At 43.1% G+C, this 18,306-nt stretch overlaps 1 protein-coding gene across 1 annotated transcript in view; it reads right to left on the bottom strand.

The window, feature by feature from the left end:
* Positions 1-1,126: 1,126 nt before the first annotated feature.
* The window catches only part of LOC122789712 (non-histone chromosomal protein HMG-14A-like), a gene marked incomplete at its 5' end in the record, with an annotated part of 48,758 nt that continues 31,578 nt past the window's right edge, over positions 1,127-18,306 (bottom strand). The window contains 2 exon segments of the mRNA XM_044057144.1: positions 1,127-1,722; positions 12,008-12,127. Of these exon segments, the coding sequence (XP_043913079.1) occupies positions 1,684-1,722; positions 12,008-12,127 (159 nt within the window).

Below are 18,306 nucleotides of genomic sequence, written 5' to 3'. Positions count from 1 at the left end.
TCAAGAACCTTGTAAAGCCTATTTAGCCTTGTGGGGGTAGAAAGCAGCAAATCAGGACCTGTACAGGTAGACTGAAAAGCATCCAAAAATACTTCCACCGATGAAGGGGGAAGGAGTGACAACTTCCAAGACGTTACAATACATTTGCTGGACCTCCCACTCAAAAGGTTTCATGTTTACAATATAGTGTTCCCAAAATGTGGTTAGTCTACAGGGTGTAGATATGATGGAACTTGGCCAAGGGAGCAAATTTCAGAGGATAAGGGTACAGAATGGAGAGAGACATCTTTAGAGGAAGATCAGTTTAATGAGGGGTAGGAGGGAGAGAAGGTGAGTAGAAAAAGGTGGCAGCTTCAAAGCCATAATGGCCTTTAGCAGACTTTGGCGAAGTCCATACATTCCTCGTCTCCAGGAGGTGAGGAAGGGACATGCTTTGTCTTCTCGTCACTTTTGACATCCACTTAAATGAAGTGGGGTAGTTCAGACCTCAGACGTACCTCCATTAAACTTTAGGATTACCTCTTCCTTACATGAAATGTGGAATGCCTTTTGGTTCTACTGAAACAATGATTCTTACCTCCCTCTTCAAAATACAAATTGTCTCCTCGGTCATGATTCACATGCCATAATGGCATCCAGCGGTACAGGGCAACAAGGTGGGGTCATACACATGCAAGTTCTCTAACCTCAGCAAGTGAAACAGAGTGTCAGGCCTAATCCAAGTTTTTCTTGCAAGACGAAGGTATGTCCAGACAGGTAGACCCCATCTTGGAGTGAACAAAATGCTCCAGATGTTAGGTCTCCATGTGACCAGCAAAGTCTTGGGCACAAGGTACTGGCAAATGGAGCAGGTCTTGTAGTAGCAGACAGACAAATACATATATGGTAAAACAAAGTAAAAAAGAATGCTCCCCAGCAGGGCACTTAAAAACCAAAAACAGAAGCTATGGTACCAGTGACCAAGTGGCAATCAGTCCAACAGCTGTGCAACCTGAAATCGGGCTTGCAGTGAGATGGTCACATGATCTATGCATACACATCCACCTATACACCCCTATGTTTGAGAGGAAAAGCACACACTCTAAAAGCCATTTTTTTCTTCACATGAAACACTGAAATAACAAAGTTTCTGAGGAGTCTTTTTTTATTAAGATAATCCAGTAAAATTCCTAGAGGTGGGTATTTACAACCTTTTGCATTTTAAAATTATTATTTTTTTTTTACTAAAACATGTTTTCATGAATTAAAATTAGAAAATTAAAATGTAAGTTTGCAAAAATTCAAACGTCTATCATGAGATGTAAGAAAAATGTTTTACCTGGTTTACAAATCCAACCCACAGCACCACTGGAATGTATCAACTTAGTTTTAGACCTCCCCAATTTATGGAGCCATACAGCACAAGAAAGGGTAAATCAAAATACTTAAGTGGAACTTGTACAAAGGGATAAAGGACAAAAAAGCTACCACCAGTAGTTCTTTCCAAATACCATACAAACTACACATCATAAAATTTAACGAGTCTTTAGAGTTTTCACTTGGGTAACGAAGACTGTGTTCATGTAATTAAATTTGTGCTAAAAAACCTGCAGTTATAAAACAGTTGACAAAAATATTCCTCTTGTTAAATATGGCATGGAGGTATGAAGACCAAATGATGGAAATAACAGGGCAGAGACGATGTTACTCAGACTTGGCTTCTTCATCTGCATCAGCTGCAGCCTAAAGGTGGAGAGGAAATAAAAATTAAAATATCATGCATGTGAAAAAAGTTCAGCTTGAATGTAACAGTTTAAAAGATCAGACCATCTCAACTCTTAGCTTGGTCATCAATTTGTTCAACAAATTAAAAAATTTTAGACTTTTTTTAGCACATGCATTAAGAGAAAACTGCAGAATGCTACAAAGTGAAAACAGATAATGTATGCACCAATTAAAATTCTGGCTCAAACAAGTTACAATAGCAATTTACAGCTGCAGTGTTAACTGTAGGTCTTAGTTACTATCAAGATGCAAAGGACTAAATATTGATAACCTGACCAACTATAACAGATTCATAAAACCAAGTAAAACACACAATGCAACAAGATCTCCACCAGCCTGAAGCACACCAAAAACTGAACTGGTATGAACAAGCCAGCTACTTTGAGCCTTTAACTAGGTTCATTCCTTGAAAGATTTCTCACACATAGCAATGGGTCCCCTCCTATTCCATTCACCCACACACAGCACTTAAACGATATGAAGAGTAAATACCATGCATTTGCAAAAATACCAGTGTGGGCAGCAGCCCACTTGTATTCTAGCACCAAACTGCCCAGCTGAAAAACAAAAAACATTTTCTGTAAAGCCTGGAAAAGCAAGGTCCACTATTTCAAATCCACAAATACACCAAATAGAAAATACTGTCTGCATGTCGTAGTGGACAAAAATAAAAAGCCAAGTGCAGCTAATATATTACTGCTACTGCTAACTTAAGTCAATTTACCCACCAACAAGCAAAGTCGTCTGCAAGTAGTAAGTCAACTGTGGTGTATGGTAAAATTAACAAATTTTATTTTTATTACAAAATAGCACATCTGACAGCTCAGTTTATATCTAAAACCAGAGTATTTCTATGCAGTGAATGCATCAAATACCTATCAGGGGACGATACTTCATGCTACCTGCATCAATATAGCAAATAATCACTCTAGGCTAAAGTGATCTACACTTAGCAGACAAAAATGCAAAGATGTACACATGCAAGGAGTTGTCTGGGATAATTGTTGTTAACAGCACATTTAGCTGCCTGTTCAGTTGCAACTTACGTACACAAGGCCACAAAACACCACATCTCCCAATATTTTTTCCCTCTCAGAAAAATGAGACAAGACTTGAGACAAAAGCTTTGAAATAATTTTAGCAATAGGATTCGCCATAAAAACAGCAGCTTCATGGTACTGCCGGAAAGATCAGCTTTTCTAGTATGATAAATAGTGGGTGGGAACCTTAAACAATTATGAAGTTAGAAAAGAAATGGCGAAGTTAAAACCCTGACAAAATCTAAAAAAGATGAGAATCTACACCTTTCAAGGGGCCAAGAAGGGATCCATACGCTCTCTAGTAACTCCGATACAGAGCCTGGCCCGGGTCTTGCAGACCTTTTGAGATAGATACCACGCTGAAAAGTAAGCCGCGGTGGTGCAGAGGTAGCATTGTCGCTTCACAGCAAAAGGTTCTCCCATTCGATTCTTGGCTGGAGCGCCTTCTGTGTTGAGTCTGCATGTCCTCCCTGCGGTCGAGTGGCATTCAAAAAACATGAGTGAATGGGCGTGCCTTCGTTGAAGGCTGGGCATCAAGCTGGCATCACAAAAAATTGACCGCCAATCATTAGCTGTGGCGACCCCTAACCAGGAAGAGACGAAACCACCACCATGCTGGAAAGTCATGATACTTAACCATACAACTGCTCCATTTCAGTGATGGCAAACTTAAAGGCAAAGAACCAAGGTTATGACTGTAGCATCTTGGAAGATGCTTACGGAAAATACAGATGGGGAAAATATTCATGCGAGCTGCAGGTGCTTTTTGCTACACTGTGGATCAGTGTGCAAGTGTACTACACACACAGCAACAAGTACAATTCCTAAATGAAGTACAAACAATGGGTATAAGTACAGAGTTCTGAAAATTTATGAACAGCAGTATAAAATTCTTTCTCCAAGCCAAGCCTCATTCTGATGTCCCCTCCCTAGCATGCTGCATAATGTTGTCACTGGTCCCATACAGGCACTCAAAAGCACCATTTAAATTTATGGTTTAGGATTAACTGACTTGAAAACATGTTTTGGAGCTACACAGTTAACTCGTGTTTACCACCTGCAGGAAATTAAAGTGGAATGGATGAAGAAAAAGGGGAAATTTAAAAAACAAAGTGGGATTTTTGGAAACAGATCCTCTGACAGCCACACAGAATACTATAAAGTGGTAGAATATATTCTGAATGAAGTCAGCAGAGAAAGAAGATTTTGCTGATGGGGCAATTCCAAATTAGGGGTTCAGAGAATAGGAAAGAGGCTGGAATTTAATGGAGAAAACTGGCAAAGGAACAAAGATACTGGCAGCAGATAACTAGACTGAAAAGCATCAACAAGTGAAGGAGGCAGCCAAGACATTTGGATTGCAGGCTAGAGATTGCCTTTCCTACCAGTGATTGATAAGAGTATAGGGAAGCAAAGGGAAAAGAAGATCCTAACTAAAAAGAGACAGTACAGTTTTGTACCTACCATAAATGTAGATGTTAGAGTGCTAATACAGCTGCAGTCATAACAGATGGGTTCTCCTGCCGTCAGGCGGGTCCTCGGGCAAGTCTAGGTCCGGCGTCGGTTGTCGTCGCTTCTTCCCTGATGTCAGTGCGACAGGGGTATAAAGGAACCAGCCGACGCCATTTTGATGTCAGGTGCCCCCAGAAGGAAGGCAATACATAAATTTGTGTAATAATGCAGTGCAATATAATCAAAATACAGTAGTTGCAAGCAAATACATCATAAATGAATACCCCAAACAGGATGCGTTAGCCTATAGGCCTGTCCCAAGAGGGGAAGGAGGGAGGGAAACCTGGACTGCAGCTGTATTAGCACTCTAACATCTACAGTTATGGTAGGTACAAAACTGTACTATGTTCATCGTGCATACAGCTGCAGTCATAACAGATGGGTAGAATCCCAAAGCTAAGAAAGGGGTGGTAGGCACTAGGTGGAACTAGGAGGAGCCAGGATGCCCTGCAAGACTGCAGTGGCAAAGCCTGCTCTAGTTTTGGAGTACAGTGGTAGGTGGTAGTGCTTCGAGAAGGTATGGACAGAACTCCAAGTGGCTGCTTCCAAAATATCTTTGGTAGGAACTCCTCTGAGGAAAGCTGCAGAAGTAGCTTTGGCCCTTGTGGAGTGAGATCTGATACCTGTAGGTACAGTTTTGCCATGAAAAGAATAGCAAAAGCGTATGCAGTGGGCTATCCATTTTGAGATGGTCTGTTTCGAAATTGGCTTTCCCTGAGCTCCTACAGCATAGGACACAGAGCTGTTCTGATTTTCTGAAAGGTTTTGTTCTGTCCAGATAACGTAGTTGTCTGTGGATGTCCAAGGAATATAGTAATCTCTCCCCTTTGTTTTGAGGATTAGGATAAAAGGTAGGTAGGTGTGTGGCCTGATTCAAAGCTACCCTGGATACCACTTTTGGCATAAAGGACGGGTTGGTTCGTAAGGAAACTCTGTCCCGATGGAAGATGATAAATGGCTGCACAGCCATGAGAGCTTGTAGTTCTGAAACTCTACGAGCTCAGGTAATAGCCAGAAGGAAAGCTGTTTTCCAGGACAAATATTGCAAATCTGATGAGGCAGCTGGCTCAAAGGGAGGCAAGGTCAGTTTTTCCAGAATGAAATTGAGATCCCAAGCAGGTATTGGTTGTTTCCTTGGGGGTCTTAGATTCTTAGCCCCTCTGAGGAACTGTCTTAAGACAGGGTGAGAGAATAAGGGTGGATCAGTGTTGTATTCTGCAGAAATGGCTGAGGCATGAATTTTGATGGAGGAGAACGAAAGTCCACTGCTTAGCAGCTCAGCTAAATACTGTAGTATTGGAGGTAAATTCAGTTTTCCAGAATCTTGGCCCTTTCTCATTCCAGACACAAAACAGTTTCCATTTTGTGGAGTAAGCTTTTCTAGTTAACGGCCTTCTGGCCTCCAAAATGACATCCTGCACCTCCTTGGAGAGTAGGGTCTGTTGTGATGCTAAGGAATCTTCCATGCGGCTAGATAAGAGTGTTTTTAGCTGGCTGTGAAGAGTTTTGAAGCTGTGCCGAGTCAGAAGAGGCATTAGAGGCAGGGTCCATGGTGGGGAATGCGTCAGGCTCCTCAGGAGTGGATACCAGTGTTGCCTTGGCCAGTCCAGAGCAATGAGAATCATCTTTGGTCTGTCTGCTCGGTTTTCAATAGAACTTCTGGGCAGCAGAGAAGAGGTGAGAAGGCATAAACTGTCATTGATGTCCAACTGAAAGAGAGCGCCCACTCTCCAGGCCTTTGGATGGAAAATCCTTGAGCAGAATTTTGTCAATTGGTGATTTTTGTGGGAGGCAAAGAGATCTATGTCTGGCCTTCCCCATTCTTGGATTATTTCCGTAAAAACTTTTGGATGCAATTTCCATTCGTGTGGATCTGTCATATTCCTGCTTAGGTTGTCTGCCAGCGTGTTTTCCTTGCCTGGCAAGTACTGTGCTTGTAGTTCGATTTGTAAGTCCATGGCCATGTTCCAAAGTGACATGGCCAGTCTGCATAGGGGGTATGAATGTGTTCCTCCCTGTTTATGTACCACATAACTGTGGTGTTGTCCGTTCTTATCAATAGTTGACCTGGTTGCAGAAGGTCCTTGAAAGCTATAATAGCATTTATTACTGCTAGCATTTCCTTTTGATTGATGTGAAGGTGCTTTTCTTTTTGGGACCATTTGCCCTGAATGCACCGATCTGTCATGTGTGCCCCCCAGGCGTAGTCCGAGGAGTCTGTTGTGATGACTTGATTTGCTTGAGGCTTGCTGAATAGAAGACATGTGTTTGTTTGGCATGCTTGAGCCCACCACAGAAATTCCTTTTGCAGACATGGAATTAGTGGTATTATTGTTTCCAAACTGTGGCTGTGTTGAGACCATATGTTAAGGTACCATTGAAGTCTCCTCGTATGCAGCTTTGCACATGGGATTAGTAAGATGCAAGATGCCATGAATCCCAGAGCCTGCAGGATTTTCCTTGCAGTCAGCCTGGTGCAATTTGCTAGTGCTCTGAAGTATTGAGTTAGTTGCCCCTGCTATTCTGGCGTGAGGTAGGCCATCTGGGTGTTTGCGTCCAAGTTGGTACCCAGGAAAATTATCTTCCGAGAGGGTATTAGCCTAGATTTCTTTTTGTTGACTGTGTATCCCAGAGAGTTCAACAACATTACATAAACCAGATGTTTCACAAGAATGTGCTTGCTGTCTGCTTGGATCAGGCAGTCGTCCAAATAGGGGTATATTTGTATCTCTTGAAGTCTGCAGTAGGCAATTACTGATGCCAGGCATTTCGTGAAAACTCTGGGCGCAGCAGATAAGCCAAAGGGCAATGCAAAGAATTGATAATGGGTTGAACCTGCAAGAAATCTGAGGTACCTTCTGCAATTTTGTCTGATTGGGACATGCAGGTATGCCTCCTTGAGGTCCAATGTTTCCAGCCAAGACTCCTTGCCCAGCATGGGAAGAAGTTGATGTAGAGTGAGTATCTTGAATTTTGGTACGAGTAGAAATGCGTTTAGGATGGATAGGTCTCCAATCTTTTCCCTTTCTTGGTACCAGAAATAGCCTGGAATAAAAACCTTGACCTTGTTTGTGCGTAGGTACCTCTTGAATAGCTTTCATGTCTATGAGATCTGTAATTTGCCTTTGTGCCTCTGCCCTTTGATTGTGTGGCAGGTTTGGCATGCCTCATTTTTGGAAGGGTGTGAAAATGGAATCTGTAGCCTCCGTTTGTCCAGGATTCATTTGTCTTGTGACAATATGCCAATTTTTTGAAAATGCCAGCTTTCCTCCTAAGGGGGCTGCCATTCGAGTCTTGCTTGGCATGCAAAGGGGAAAGTCATTGGGTTTGCTTTCTGAATGATTGCGAGGTATCCTCACCACCTCTTTGTGAAGGAGCTTGCCACTGTCTGCCTCTAAACTATCCTTGGGATTGTCCTCTGCCCCTCGGGCGCCTGTATCTGCCTCTTTGGGGTCTGTCCGTGGCAGGAAAGGACCAATTTTTGGAAGGCCAATTTCTACTGAAACGTGGGGATTGTACCTGTAGAAAATCCTTCACAGTTTGCATTGATTTAGCCTTTTCCTCCATTTTCCTTATACCTCCCTCAGCATTAGCACCAAATACATCCTTTTGAAGAGGGGCATCTAGTAATTTAGCTTTGACATGATCAGGCAAGGCTTGTTCCTTGAGCCAGGCAAGTCTACGTACGACTGATCCTGTAACAGCAGCTCTACATGAGGCCTCTAGAGCATCAAAACCACATTGTAAGATATGCTTACCCACTTGTTCTGCACTATGCATCAAATCCTGCAACTCTTTCAAGTCTGGTTGTTCAGGTTGTGACATTTTACTTTTCAATTGTGATAACAAAAACTGTTGGTATTTTAGCATATGGAACTGACAGTTTAAGGCCCTCATGGTTAAGGTAGCAGAGGTATATACCTTTTTCCCCCCACCTTTCTAAGGATCTGGAATCTCTCTCGGAAGGTAATGGATTTTTAGCAGTGGAGGCCTTAACTCCCTTGGGGCCCTGTGAGATGGTTTCTGGGTCAGCAGCATCGCTTTTGTATAGAAATTGGTGAGAGTCAGGAACCCTGTAGTACCAGTCGGGCTTAACTGGGGCTGGAGGCAGAGAGTCCGGGTTAAGGCAGCCCTCAGAGTTAACATCTAGGATGTCCAAGACAGGAGGTATTAGCCAGAGGCCTGTGCGGAGGTAGCAAGAGAAATTCCCTAAGCCTTTTCTTGGTATCTGAATAATCTTGGCCTTCCCAGTGGAAGTGTTCCCTTAAGGTATGCAAAGTTTCCCCAAATGAGTAATCCCCTGGGGGGGGGGGGGGGGGACAGAAGGAATGGACTCCTCCGCATCAGAGTCTTCAAAAGGTGAGTAAGAATGTTCCTGATCATCAGAGTGCTCTGAAATAATGGAGCCCTGATCAGAGGAGAGGGATTCTTCCTCCACTCTGGGCCTTTTGTCCGGTGGGGGTTGAGAACCCCTGATGAGTAATTAAATCCTCAGCCATTTTAAGCATCTGTTTTTTTAGGCATGGGGCCTGGAGATGGGCCCTGTGTAGCTCGTCTGAGTGCATGGCTGCTTTAGACTTGGTGAAAGCCTTGATGAAGAAAGAAGAGGAAGATCTGAAGACACCTTGAGTGGAGGTAGACCTGTCCACATTTTGAGGTTAAATGCCAAGAGTGGCTTCGGTATCTGTAGTCTGGGTGTGGGCCGAGGAGCCTGCGACCTCTGGCACAGGAGACACCGCCAAAGAAGTGTCGGTAGTCAGGGGCTGCATAGGCGCCTCGCTGAGAACCGGACCATGTGTAGTCGGCTTTGGCGTGGTGTCAGTAGAGGCTGCGGACCTCGTGTCAGTCCTTATCTTTGCGTTTTTTTAGACAAAACTGGAGTCAGAGTATCTGACGACATAATATAGTAAAATGTTTTTCCAAAATAATGCCGGGCGAACTCCCCCAGACACTTAATGGTGCGTTTGTTGAATGTAGCACAAAAGCGACAGACAGAGATGTCGTGGTCTGGGCCTAAACAAGGTATACAGAGGGAATGGAAATCCTTGTGCGGTATTTGCTTCCCACAAGAAATACAATTATTAACTTTGTCTGACATCGGTCTGAGGCAAGAAGAGTTTCCCCTAACGGGATACTTACCTTTCAAGAAGACTTCGGTTTCAAAAGTTTCGTAATTTCAGGAGCTGGCCGACCGGCACTTGCAAACTGCTTCTGCTTTGGGCACCGCGCGGCAAGAAAGACTGAAGAAAATGGAGTCGGCTGGTTCCTTTATACCCCTGTCGCACTGACGTCAGGGAAGAAGCAACGACAACCGACACCGGACCTAGACTTTGGAATTCGGCCGACCGAGGACCTGCCGGACGGCAGGAGAACCCAATCTGTTAGGACTGCAGCTGTATGCACGATGAACATCTGCTCTGGTAGAAAGAGTTTATAGCAGAGATGCAAAAAAACAAAAAAACAAAAACGGGAGGGCATATTTAACTATAGAAATCAGAAAGAAAGATTAACTAAGCAGACTCTCCAGGTAGATGCTAAATGCTGAAAAGCATAATGCTGTAGAATGAGGAAAATGACTTCAAAAAATTACTTGAGTACAGAAATATTTTGTGAAAAAAATGGGTCTAATTAAGGAAACAAACATTTTGAGCTGGGACACAGGATCACTGCCTAGACAAAGCCTGAAGTTTTAATTCTGGAATGTGCCAAAAAAGCAGTTACTAGAAACCAAAGTCTAAACCAGTATTAATATTGTAATGGAGAAAAAACATTAAGTGGGTGTTTTTATATAAAAGATCATTTTTAACATGTTCTCCCATGTATTATATAAACATTTGCCTAGGTCTTCAGTGAACCCTCTACTTTTGAAAAGCCATGTTGCACAATGCCACATTCTGCCTCAGTGTGAACCTTAGCCTACAAAAACCAGAAACCCACAGACCATGATCACTGAATTACAAGGCAACCTTGTTCAGTGTTGCACTGCACGACACCTATCTTTCATTACTGCACAATGTAGGCTGGATGCACAAAACAATAACACACAAGCACCACCTCAAATGATCAGAAAAATGTGGAGAATATGATCAAAACAAACACGAGACGCACCCTATCAGAATGCCTAAACACAGCTCATTTCAAAAAATAAAAAAATATGTGGTAAATATCAGCCATTATTATTCAGACTTGGCCAAATGTTTGCTTGCTAGTCTATACGATTACTGCTAAACTATGAAACTTCACCCACTGGATTAAACTCAAGTCTGTTGATACACAACCCTCTCCCTCTGGTTTCACACTTGTGATTTCACTATCCAGTCTGTTTTTCTGATGATCCAGAACTTAAGAACCCACAATGAAGAAAAGTTCCACCTTTAACTCTTGCTTCTCTCAGAACATTCCTTTCATTCTCAAGCCACCTGCTCCGTTTCAAATAGCACCTCTTACCTATGCACATCATTGCCTGTCCTGTCCTTGTACACCATGCACTGAACTGCAAAATTCCTGTAAGGCACATTTTTTTTTAAACTGCAAAAACAAGACTTCCTGGACTGTACAGTTCTCCCTTAACCTGCAACTTCTACATAAAGCAAAGTATTTCTCCAAATCAGACCCAGGAAAGTTACTATTTACAATAACCAGGGCAAACAAGTACTATCAAATGACTGCACTACTTAACTGGAGCTCTGGATGTTGGCGATGCGACTTCCAATAGGTGTCCCAACATTCAAATGTTTTTATCTCTGAAACCCAAAAGAAATATCTAAAGTATAAATGGCAAACTTAAACTATTTTTTGCAGTGGTAGCATTCTTTAGGTTCCAACTGGATTTTATAAGTCATAACCACCAACTTAAGTTTGCAATATTTTGTCAACTTGAAATCTCTAAGCAGCCACTCAAGTTACATACTGTGACAGAAGCATTTTGTTCATTCTGCTGAGATCTTTCATATGAGGTTAAGCATTTCTGTCTGTGCTACTTGGTTAAGATATTTAGAGGACCCCCCCCCCCCAAAAAATTTATGACCATATAAATACATTATCAATACCGCTGCTTGCATTACAGAGGTCAACCATTAATAAGGTCAACCATTAATAATGGTGTTTGCCACAGGTCAAGCTTTACAATGAAGTTTTTTACTACATTACATGTAGCATGGTTTTAAAATTGACGCAAATAAACAAGGAATATTTGCTGGCTAGACACTTCAGTAGGATGCAGCTGTAATGAGTTAACTGAACCAAACTGCAGAAAGTCCAGAAATCCATTACATATGCACAGCTACATGAAAATTGCATCCTCTTAGAAGGGTTATAAAAGGAAGGTTCAACTCAAATCAACGTAGTAGCATTTTTTTAAACTCAACAGCACCTGAGGGGAAAGACAAGCAGAGTTATATTACACAAAATTACAGACTTAAAGGGCAATCTGGGAGCAGAATAATGGTTATGAACATTGCTCAAGAAAACTGCAAACCCAGGCCTACTGTCCATTTGCTTACATCTCTTGGGACTTCCAAATGACACTAGCCAGTTCCAAGTGTCCCAAGTAAAGGATGAAGCATGAAATCTAGAGCAAAAGTACAGTCAAATGCTACAGAGAAACCCTATGCAACTACAGACAGATAAGCACACATTAAAGCATACCCGCTTGGCTACCTTAAAAACAATGAATAAAATACACAAGTTACCTCATTAGTTTTTGAATCTCCATTTTCAGGGTTGTTTTCTTCTTTTCCTTCATCATGTTTAGCTCCCTTTTTTCCTTTTGCTGGTGCCTTCTTCTCCTCCTTTTTATCACCTGCAGCCTTCTATTAGCAATACAATATTAGAAAACTTAGTGGTGATTAAGACGTCTGCATTTAAGATACAATGCACACAAGCTCAAATGAAGCAGTGAAAGACTTAACAAGCAGAATGAAAACGAATTAGCATTACAATTTCTAATCTAGTATAATTTCTAACATCAGCTCTAGGAAGTGACGGCTCTATACAGCTAGGGAGATGTAAAAACAATTTACAAGGCCCATGCTACAAAAAGTACAGTTTTGTACCTACCATAAATGTAGAAGTTAGAGTGCTAATACAGCTGCAGTCATAACAGATGGGTTCTCCTGCAGTCAGGCGGGTCCTCGGTCGGCCGAATTCCAAAGTCTAGGTCCGGCGTCGGTTGTCATCGCTTCTTCCCAGACGTCAGTGCGACAGGGGTATAAAGGAACCAGCCGACGCTTTTTTCTTCAGTTTTTCTTGCCCCAGATGTCAGGTACCCCCAGAAGGAAGGCAATACATAAATTTGTGTAATAAAGCAGTGCAATATAATCAAAATACAGTAGTTGCAAGCAAATACACCATAAATGAATACCCCAATCAGGTTGTATGAGGATGTGTTAGCCTATAGGCCTGTCCCAAGAGGGGAAGGAGGGAGGGAAACCTGGACTGCAGCTGTATTAGCACTCTACCATCTACGTTTATGGTAAGTAGATAACTGTACTATGTTCATCGTGCATACAGCTGCAGTCATAACAGATGGGTAGAATCCCAAAGCTAAGAAAGGGGTGGTAGGTACTAGGTGGAACTAGGAGGAGCCAGGATGCCCTGCAAGACTGCAGTGGCAAAGCCTGCTCTAGAGTTGGAGTATAATGGTAGGTGGTAGTGCTTGGAGAAGGTATGCACAGAACTCAAAGTGGCTGCTTCCAAAATATCTTTGGTAGGAACTCTTCTGAGGAAAGCTGCAGAGGTAGCTGTGGCCCTTGTGGAGTGAGATCCGATGCCTGTAGGTACAGTTTTGCCATGAAAAGAATAGCAAAAGCGTATGCAGTGGGCTATCCATTTTGAGATTGTCTGTTTCGGAATTGGCTTTCCTTGAGCTCCTACAGCATAGGATACAAACAGCTGTTCTGATTTTCTGAAAGGTTTTGTTCTGTCCAGATAACGGAGTGGTCTGTGGATGTCCAAGGAATGTAGTAATCTCTCCCCTTTGTTTTGAGGATTAGGATAAAAGGTAGGTAAGTGTACAGCCTGATTCAGAGCTACCCTGGATACCACTTTAGGCATAAAGGACGGGTTGGTTCGTAAGGAAACTCTGTCCTGATGGAAGATGATAAAAGGCTGCACAGCCATGAGAGCTTGTAGTTCTGAAACTCTACGAGCTGAGGTAATAGCCAGAAGGAAAGCCGTTTTCCAGGACAAGTATTGCAAATCTGATGAAGCAGCTGGCTCAAAGGGAGGGAAAGTCATTTTTTCCAGAATGAAATTTAGATCCCAAGCAGGTATTGGTTGTTTCCTTGGGGGTCTTAGATTCTTAGCCCCTCTGAGGAACTGTCTGAAGAGAGGGTGAGAGAATAAGGGTGGATCAGTGTTTTATTCTGCAGAAATGGCTGAGGCATGGATTTTGATGGAGGAGAATGAACGTCTACTCCTTAGCAGCTCAGCTAAATACTGTAGTATTTGAGGTAAATTCAGTTTACCAAGATCTTGGCCCTTTTTCTCATTCCAGACACAAAAGTTTCCATTTTGCGGAGTAAGCTTTTCTACTTGACGGCCTTCTGGCCTCCAAAATGACATCCTGCACCTCCTTGGAGAGTAGGGTCTGTTGTGATGCTAAGGAATCTTCCATGCGGCTAGATTGAGTGTTTTTAGCTGGCTGTGAAGAGTTTTGAAGCTGTGCAGAGTCAGAACAGGCGGCATTAGAGGCAGGGTCCATGGTGGGGAATACGTCAGGCTCCTCAGGAGTGGGTACCAGTGTGGTCTTGGCCAGTCCGGAGCAATGAGAATCATCTTTGGTCTGTCTGCTCGGTTTTCAATAGAACTTTGGGCAGCAGAGGAAGAGGTGGGAAAGCATAAACTGTTATTGACGTCCAACTGAAAGAGAGCGTCCACTCTCCAGGGCCTTTGGATGGAAAATCCTTGAGCAGAATTTTGTCAATTGGTGATTTTTGTGGGAGGCAAAGAGATTATGTCTGGCCTTCCCCATGCTGCTTGGATTATTTTGGTAAACTTTTGGATGCAACTTCCATTCGTGTGGATCTGTCATTTCCGCTTAGGTTGTCTGCCAGTGTGTTTTGCCTGGCAAGTACTGTGCTTGTAGTTCGATTTGCAAGTCCATGGCCATGTTCCAAAGTGACATGGCCAGTCTGCATAGGGGGTATGAATGTGTTCCTCCCTGTTTTGTTTATGTACCACATAACTGTGGTGTTGTCCGTTCTTTGTTTATGTACCACATAAAGTAGTTTTGTACCTACCATAAATGTAGATGTCCGATAGGTATGCATCTGCAGTCCTAACAAATGGGTTGTCCTGCCTCAAGCAGCCCTTCGGTCGGCCGGATTCCAAAGTCTGGGTCTGGCCTCGGCTGATGTCGCACTTCACCCGACGTCATAGCTGCTAGGGTATAAAGGCATCAGCCGACGCCATTTTCCTCCGTGTTTCTTGCCCCAGGTGCCCTCTAGGAAGGCTAAATTTGGATAAATGCAGATAATTCCAAACAGATATATATATATATATATATATATATATATATATATATATATATATATATATATATATATATATATATATATATCACATATACATACATACATACACACACATACATACATACATACATACATACATACATACATACACACCATAATAGATTCCCCCAGCTAGCTAAAAGGGGGGTAAGTACCCTAGGAATACCACAGAGGGGAAGGAGGGTGGGTAATCCTGACTGCAGATGCATACCTATCGGACATCTACATTTATGGTAGGTACAAAACTGTACTATGTCCTTCAAGGATGCATCTGCAGTCCTAACAAATGGGTAGAATACCATAGGTAATCTGGGGGAGGAGGCACCAAGATAATGATGGTGTAGTTAGGATCCCTTGTAAAACAGCAGTTGCAAAACCTGCTCGGGATCTGGAGTATAAAGGAAGATTATAATGCTTGGCAAATGTATGCACGGAGCTCCAAGTAGCAGCTTCTAGAATGTCTTTGGTAGCCACTCCTCGTAGGAAAGCTGTAGTGGTGGCTGTAGCCCTTGTGGAGTGAGGCCTGATATTTTCAGGAGTTGTCTTTCCATGAAATGAGGAGCAGAATCAAATGCAATTTCCTATCCATTTTGAAATTGTCCGTTTTGAAATTGCTTTTCCTTGCACTCCTGTTGCATATGCTACCAGAAGCTGGTCAGTTTTTCTGCTGTTCTTGGTTCTGTCCAGATAGTAGTGCAGTTGTCTGTGTACATCCAAGGTGTGCAGTAGTTTCCCCCCCGTTCTGTGGGTTGGGGAAGAATGTAGGTAAATGTATGGCTTGGTTCAAGGATACCACCTTTGGCATAAAAGTAGGATTGGTTCTCAGAGACACTCTATCCTGATGGAAGATAAGGAAAGGCTGCACTGCCATTAATGCCTGTAACTCAGATACCCTTCTTGCTGAAGTGATTGCTAGCAGGAAAGCAGTTTTCCAAGATAAGAACTGTAAGTCTGCTGGTGCTGCTGGTTCAAAAGGGGGAAGTGTTAACTTTGAGCACAAAATTGAGATCCCATGCAGGTAAAGGTGGTTTTCTTGGAGGCTTTACATTTTTGTTCCCTCTCAAAAATTGTCTGAGGAGAGGATGAGAGAAGACCGGAGGATCCATGTTGTACTCTGCTGAAATTGCTGATGCATGTATCTTAATGGAAGAATAGGACAGGCCATTGTGGAACAGTTCTGCTAAGTATTCCAGGATGTGTGCTAGGTTTGCTAGTGTGACATTTTCCCCCTTTTTTGCACTCCAAATGAGGAATCTTTTCCATTTGGCTGAATATGTTTTCCTTGTGGAAGGTCTGCGAGCCTCCAGGATAATGTCCTTGACCCTCCGAGATACATCAAGTTGGTTTTGTTTTATGCAATTTTCCAAGCAGTTAGCTGTAGTGTTTTTAAGTTTGGATGCAGGGTCTTGTAATTGTTCTGCGTTAGAAGTAAAGGACATAGAGGTAGATGCCATAAATGCGTCCGAGACATGCTTCTCAGTAGCAGGTACCAATGTTGCCTTGGCCAGTCTGGAGCTATCAGAATTACCTTTGGCTGTTCCTCTCTGATCTTCAATAGAACTTTGTACATCAAAGGAAGAGGTGGAAAGGCATATACTGTCAGGTCCTTCCAGCTGAAAGAAAGGGAGTCCACCCTCCAGGCAAGTGGGTGGTATACTCTAGCAAAATTTCTTTAGTTGGTGGTTGTGTGGGGAGGCAAACGGGTCCATCTCTGGCCTTCCCCATTTCTTTGTTATGGTTTTGAAAATATCCGGATGCAGCATCCATTCGTGAGCATCCGTGGTAGTCCTGCTTAAGCTGTCTGCTAGTGAATTCCTTTCCTGGTACAAATCTGGCCTGCAGTTGGATGTCGAGATTCAGGGCCAAGTTCCACAGGTCCACTGCCATCCAGCATAGAAGGTATGAATGTGTGCCTCCCTGTTTGTTGATGTACCACATGACTGTGGTATTGTCAGTCCTTATCAGCAGGTGTCCTTGCTGGATGAATGGTCTGAATGCCTCGATTGCATGTTTCACTGCCAGCATCTCCTTTAGATTTATGTGTAGATTCAGCTGGTCTTGTGACCATAGGCCTTGGATGCACTTGTCTTCCATGTGTGCCCCCCAGCCTAGGTCTGAGGCATCCGTGGTGATGGTCTGTGGAAAGGCAGTCCTCTTTATCTGACAGGCCTGGGCCCACCACAGGAATTCTTTTTTCAGGCATGGAATGATGGGTATCTGGGCTTCTAGACTGTGTCTGTGTTGAGACCATACATTCTTTAGGTATCATTGTAAGTTTCTCATATGCAGCCTGGCATGTGGGATCAATATTATGCAGGATGCCATGTAACCCAGGGCCTGCAGGACTTTCCTTGCAGTAAGCTGAGTTTGTTTTGTTAAGGCCATGAAATAGACTGGTAGTTGCTTTTGTTTTTCCTCTGAGAAAAGCCATCTAAGTTCCAGTTCTGCACCCAAAAATGTTATCCTTTGGGATGGCACTAGTCTTGATTTTTGTATGTTGACTGTGTATCCCAAGGCTTGCAGCAGTTGTATGACATTGGCCAAATCCTTTATTAATTTTGTCTTGTTGTCCGCTTGTATTAGGCAGTCGTCCAGGTATGGGTAGATTTGAATTCCCTGAAGCCTGCAATGAGCAATAACTGATGCCAGGCATTTCATGAATACTCTGGGCGCAGTAGATAAGCCAAAGGGCAATGCTGAGAATTGATAATGCTCTGATCCTGCAAGAAATCTGAGGTGTCTTCTGCAATCTGGTCGTATAGGGACATGCAGGTATGCCTCCTTGAGATCTAGAGTCACCAGCCAAGACTCCTTGCCCAACATGGAGTTGCTGTAGGGTCAGCATTTTGAATTTTGGAACAATGAGGTATGTGTTCAGTGCGGACAAATCGAGAATAGGCCTCCATTGATTTTCTTTTCTTGGTACAAGGAATAGTCTGGAGTAAAATCCTTGGCCTTGTTCCAGAGATGGTACCTTTTCTATTGCTCTCATCCTTAGTAAACTGCTGATTTGTTTCAGAGCCTCTGATGTCTGGCTTGGTGGTAGGTTTTGCATTCCTCTCTTTTTTGGTAGAGTGTGGAAGTGAAACCTGTAGCCCTTGTCTATTGTTTGTAAAGTCCATTTGTCTCCTGTAATACAATGCCAGTTTCTTGAGAATAAGGCTAGCTTTCCGCCCAAGGGTGCTTCCAGTTGTTCCCTGGTAAGCGGAATCAGAGCCAAGTCATTGTGTTTGTCCTGTAGAAGTGGTTGCAGTCGCATCTGTGGCGGCACTTATTTGGTTGGCAGGTTGCCACTGACTACCCCTGTAGGCACCCCTAGACTGTCCTCTGCCTCTTGGGCGTCTATTTCTGCCTCTGTGGTCTGGAGGTGTCTGGAAAGGACCAATTCTTTGAAGTCCAATTTCTGCTAAACCTTGGAGGTTGGACCTGCAAAAAATCCTTGACTGTTTGGACAGATTTTGCTTTCTCTTCCACTT

The sequence above is a fragment of the Protopterus annectens genome, chromosome 15.part0, assembly GCF_019279795.1.
Source record: "Protopterus annectens isolate FY-2018-M chromosome 15.part0, PAN1.0, whole genome shotgun sequence".
Lineage (NCBI taxonomy): Eukaryota > Metazoa > Chordata > Ceratodontiformes > Protopteridae > Protopterus > Protopterus annectens.
This window is presented reverse-complemented; position numbering and strand designations above follow the sequence as displayed.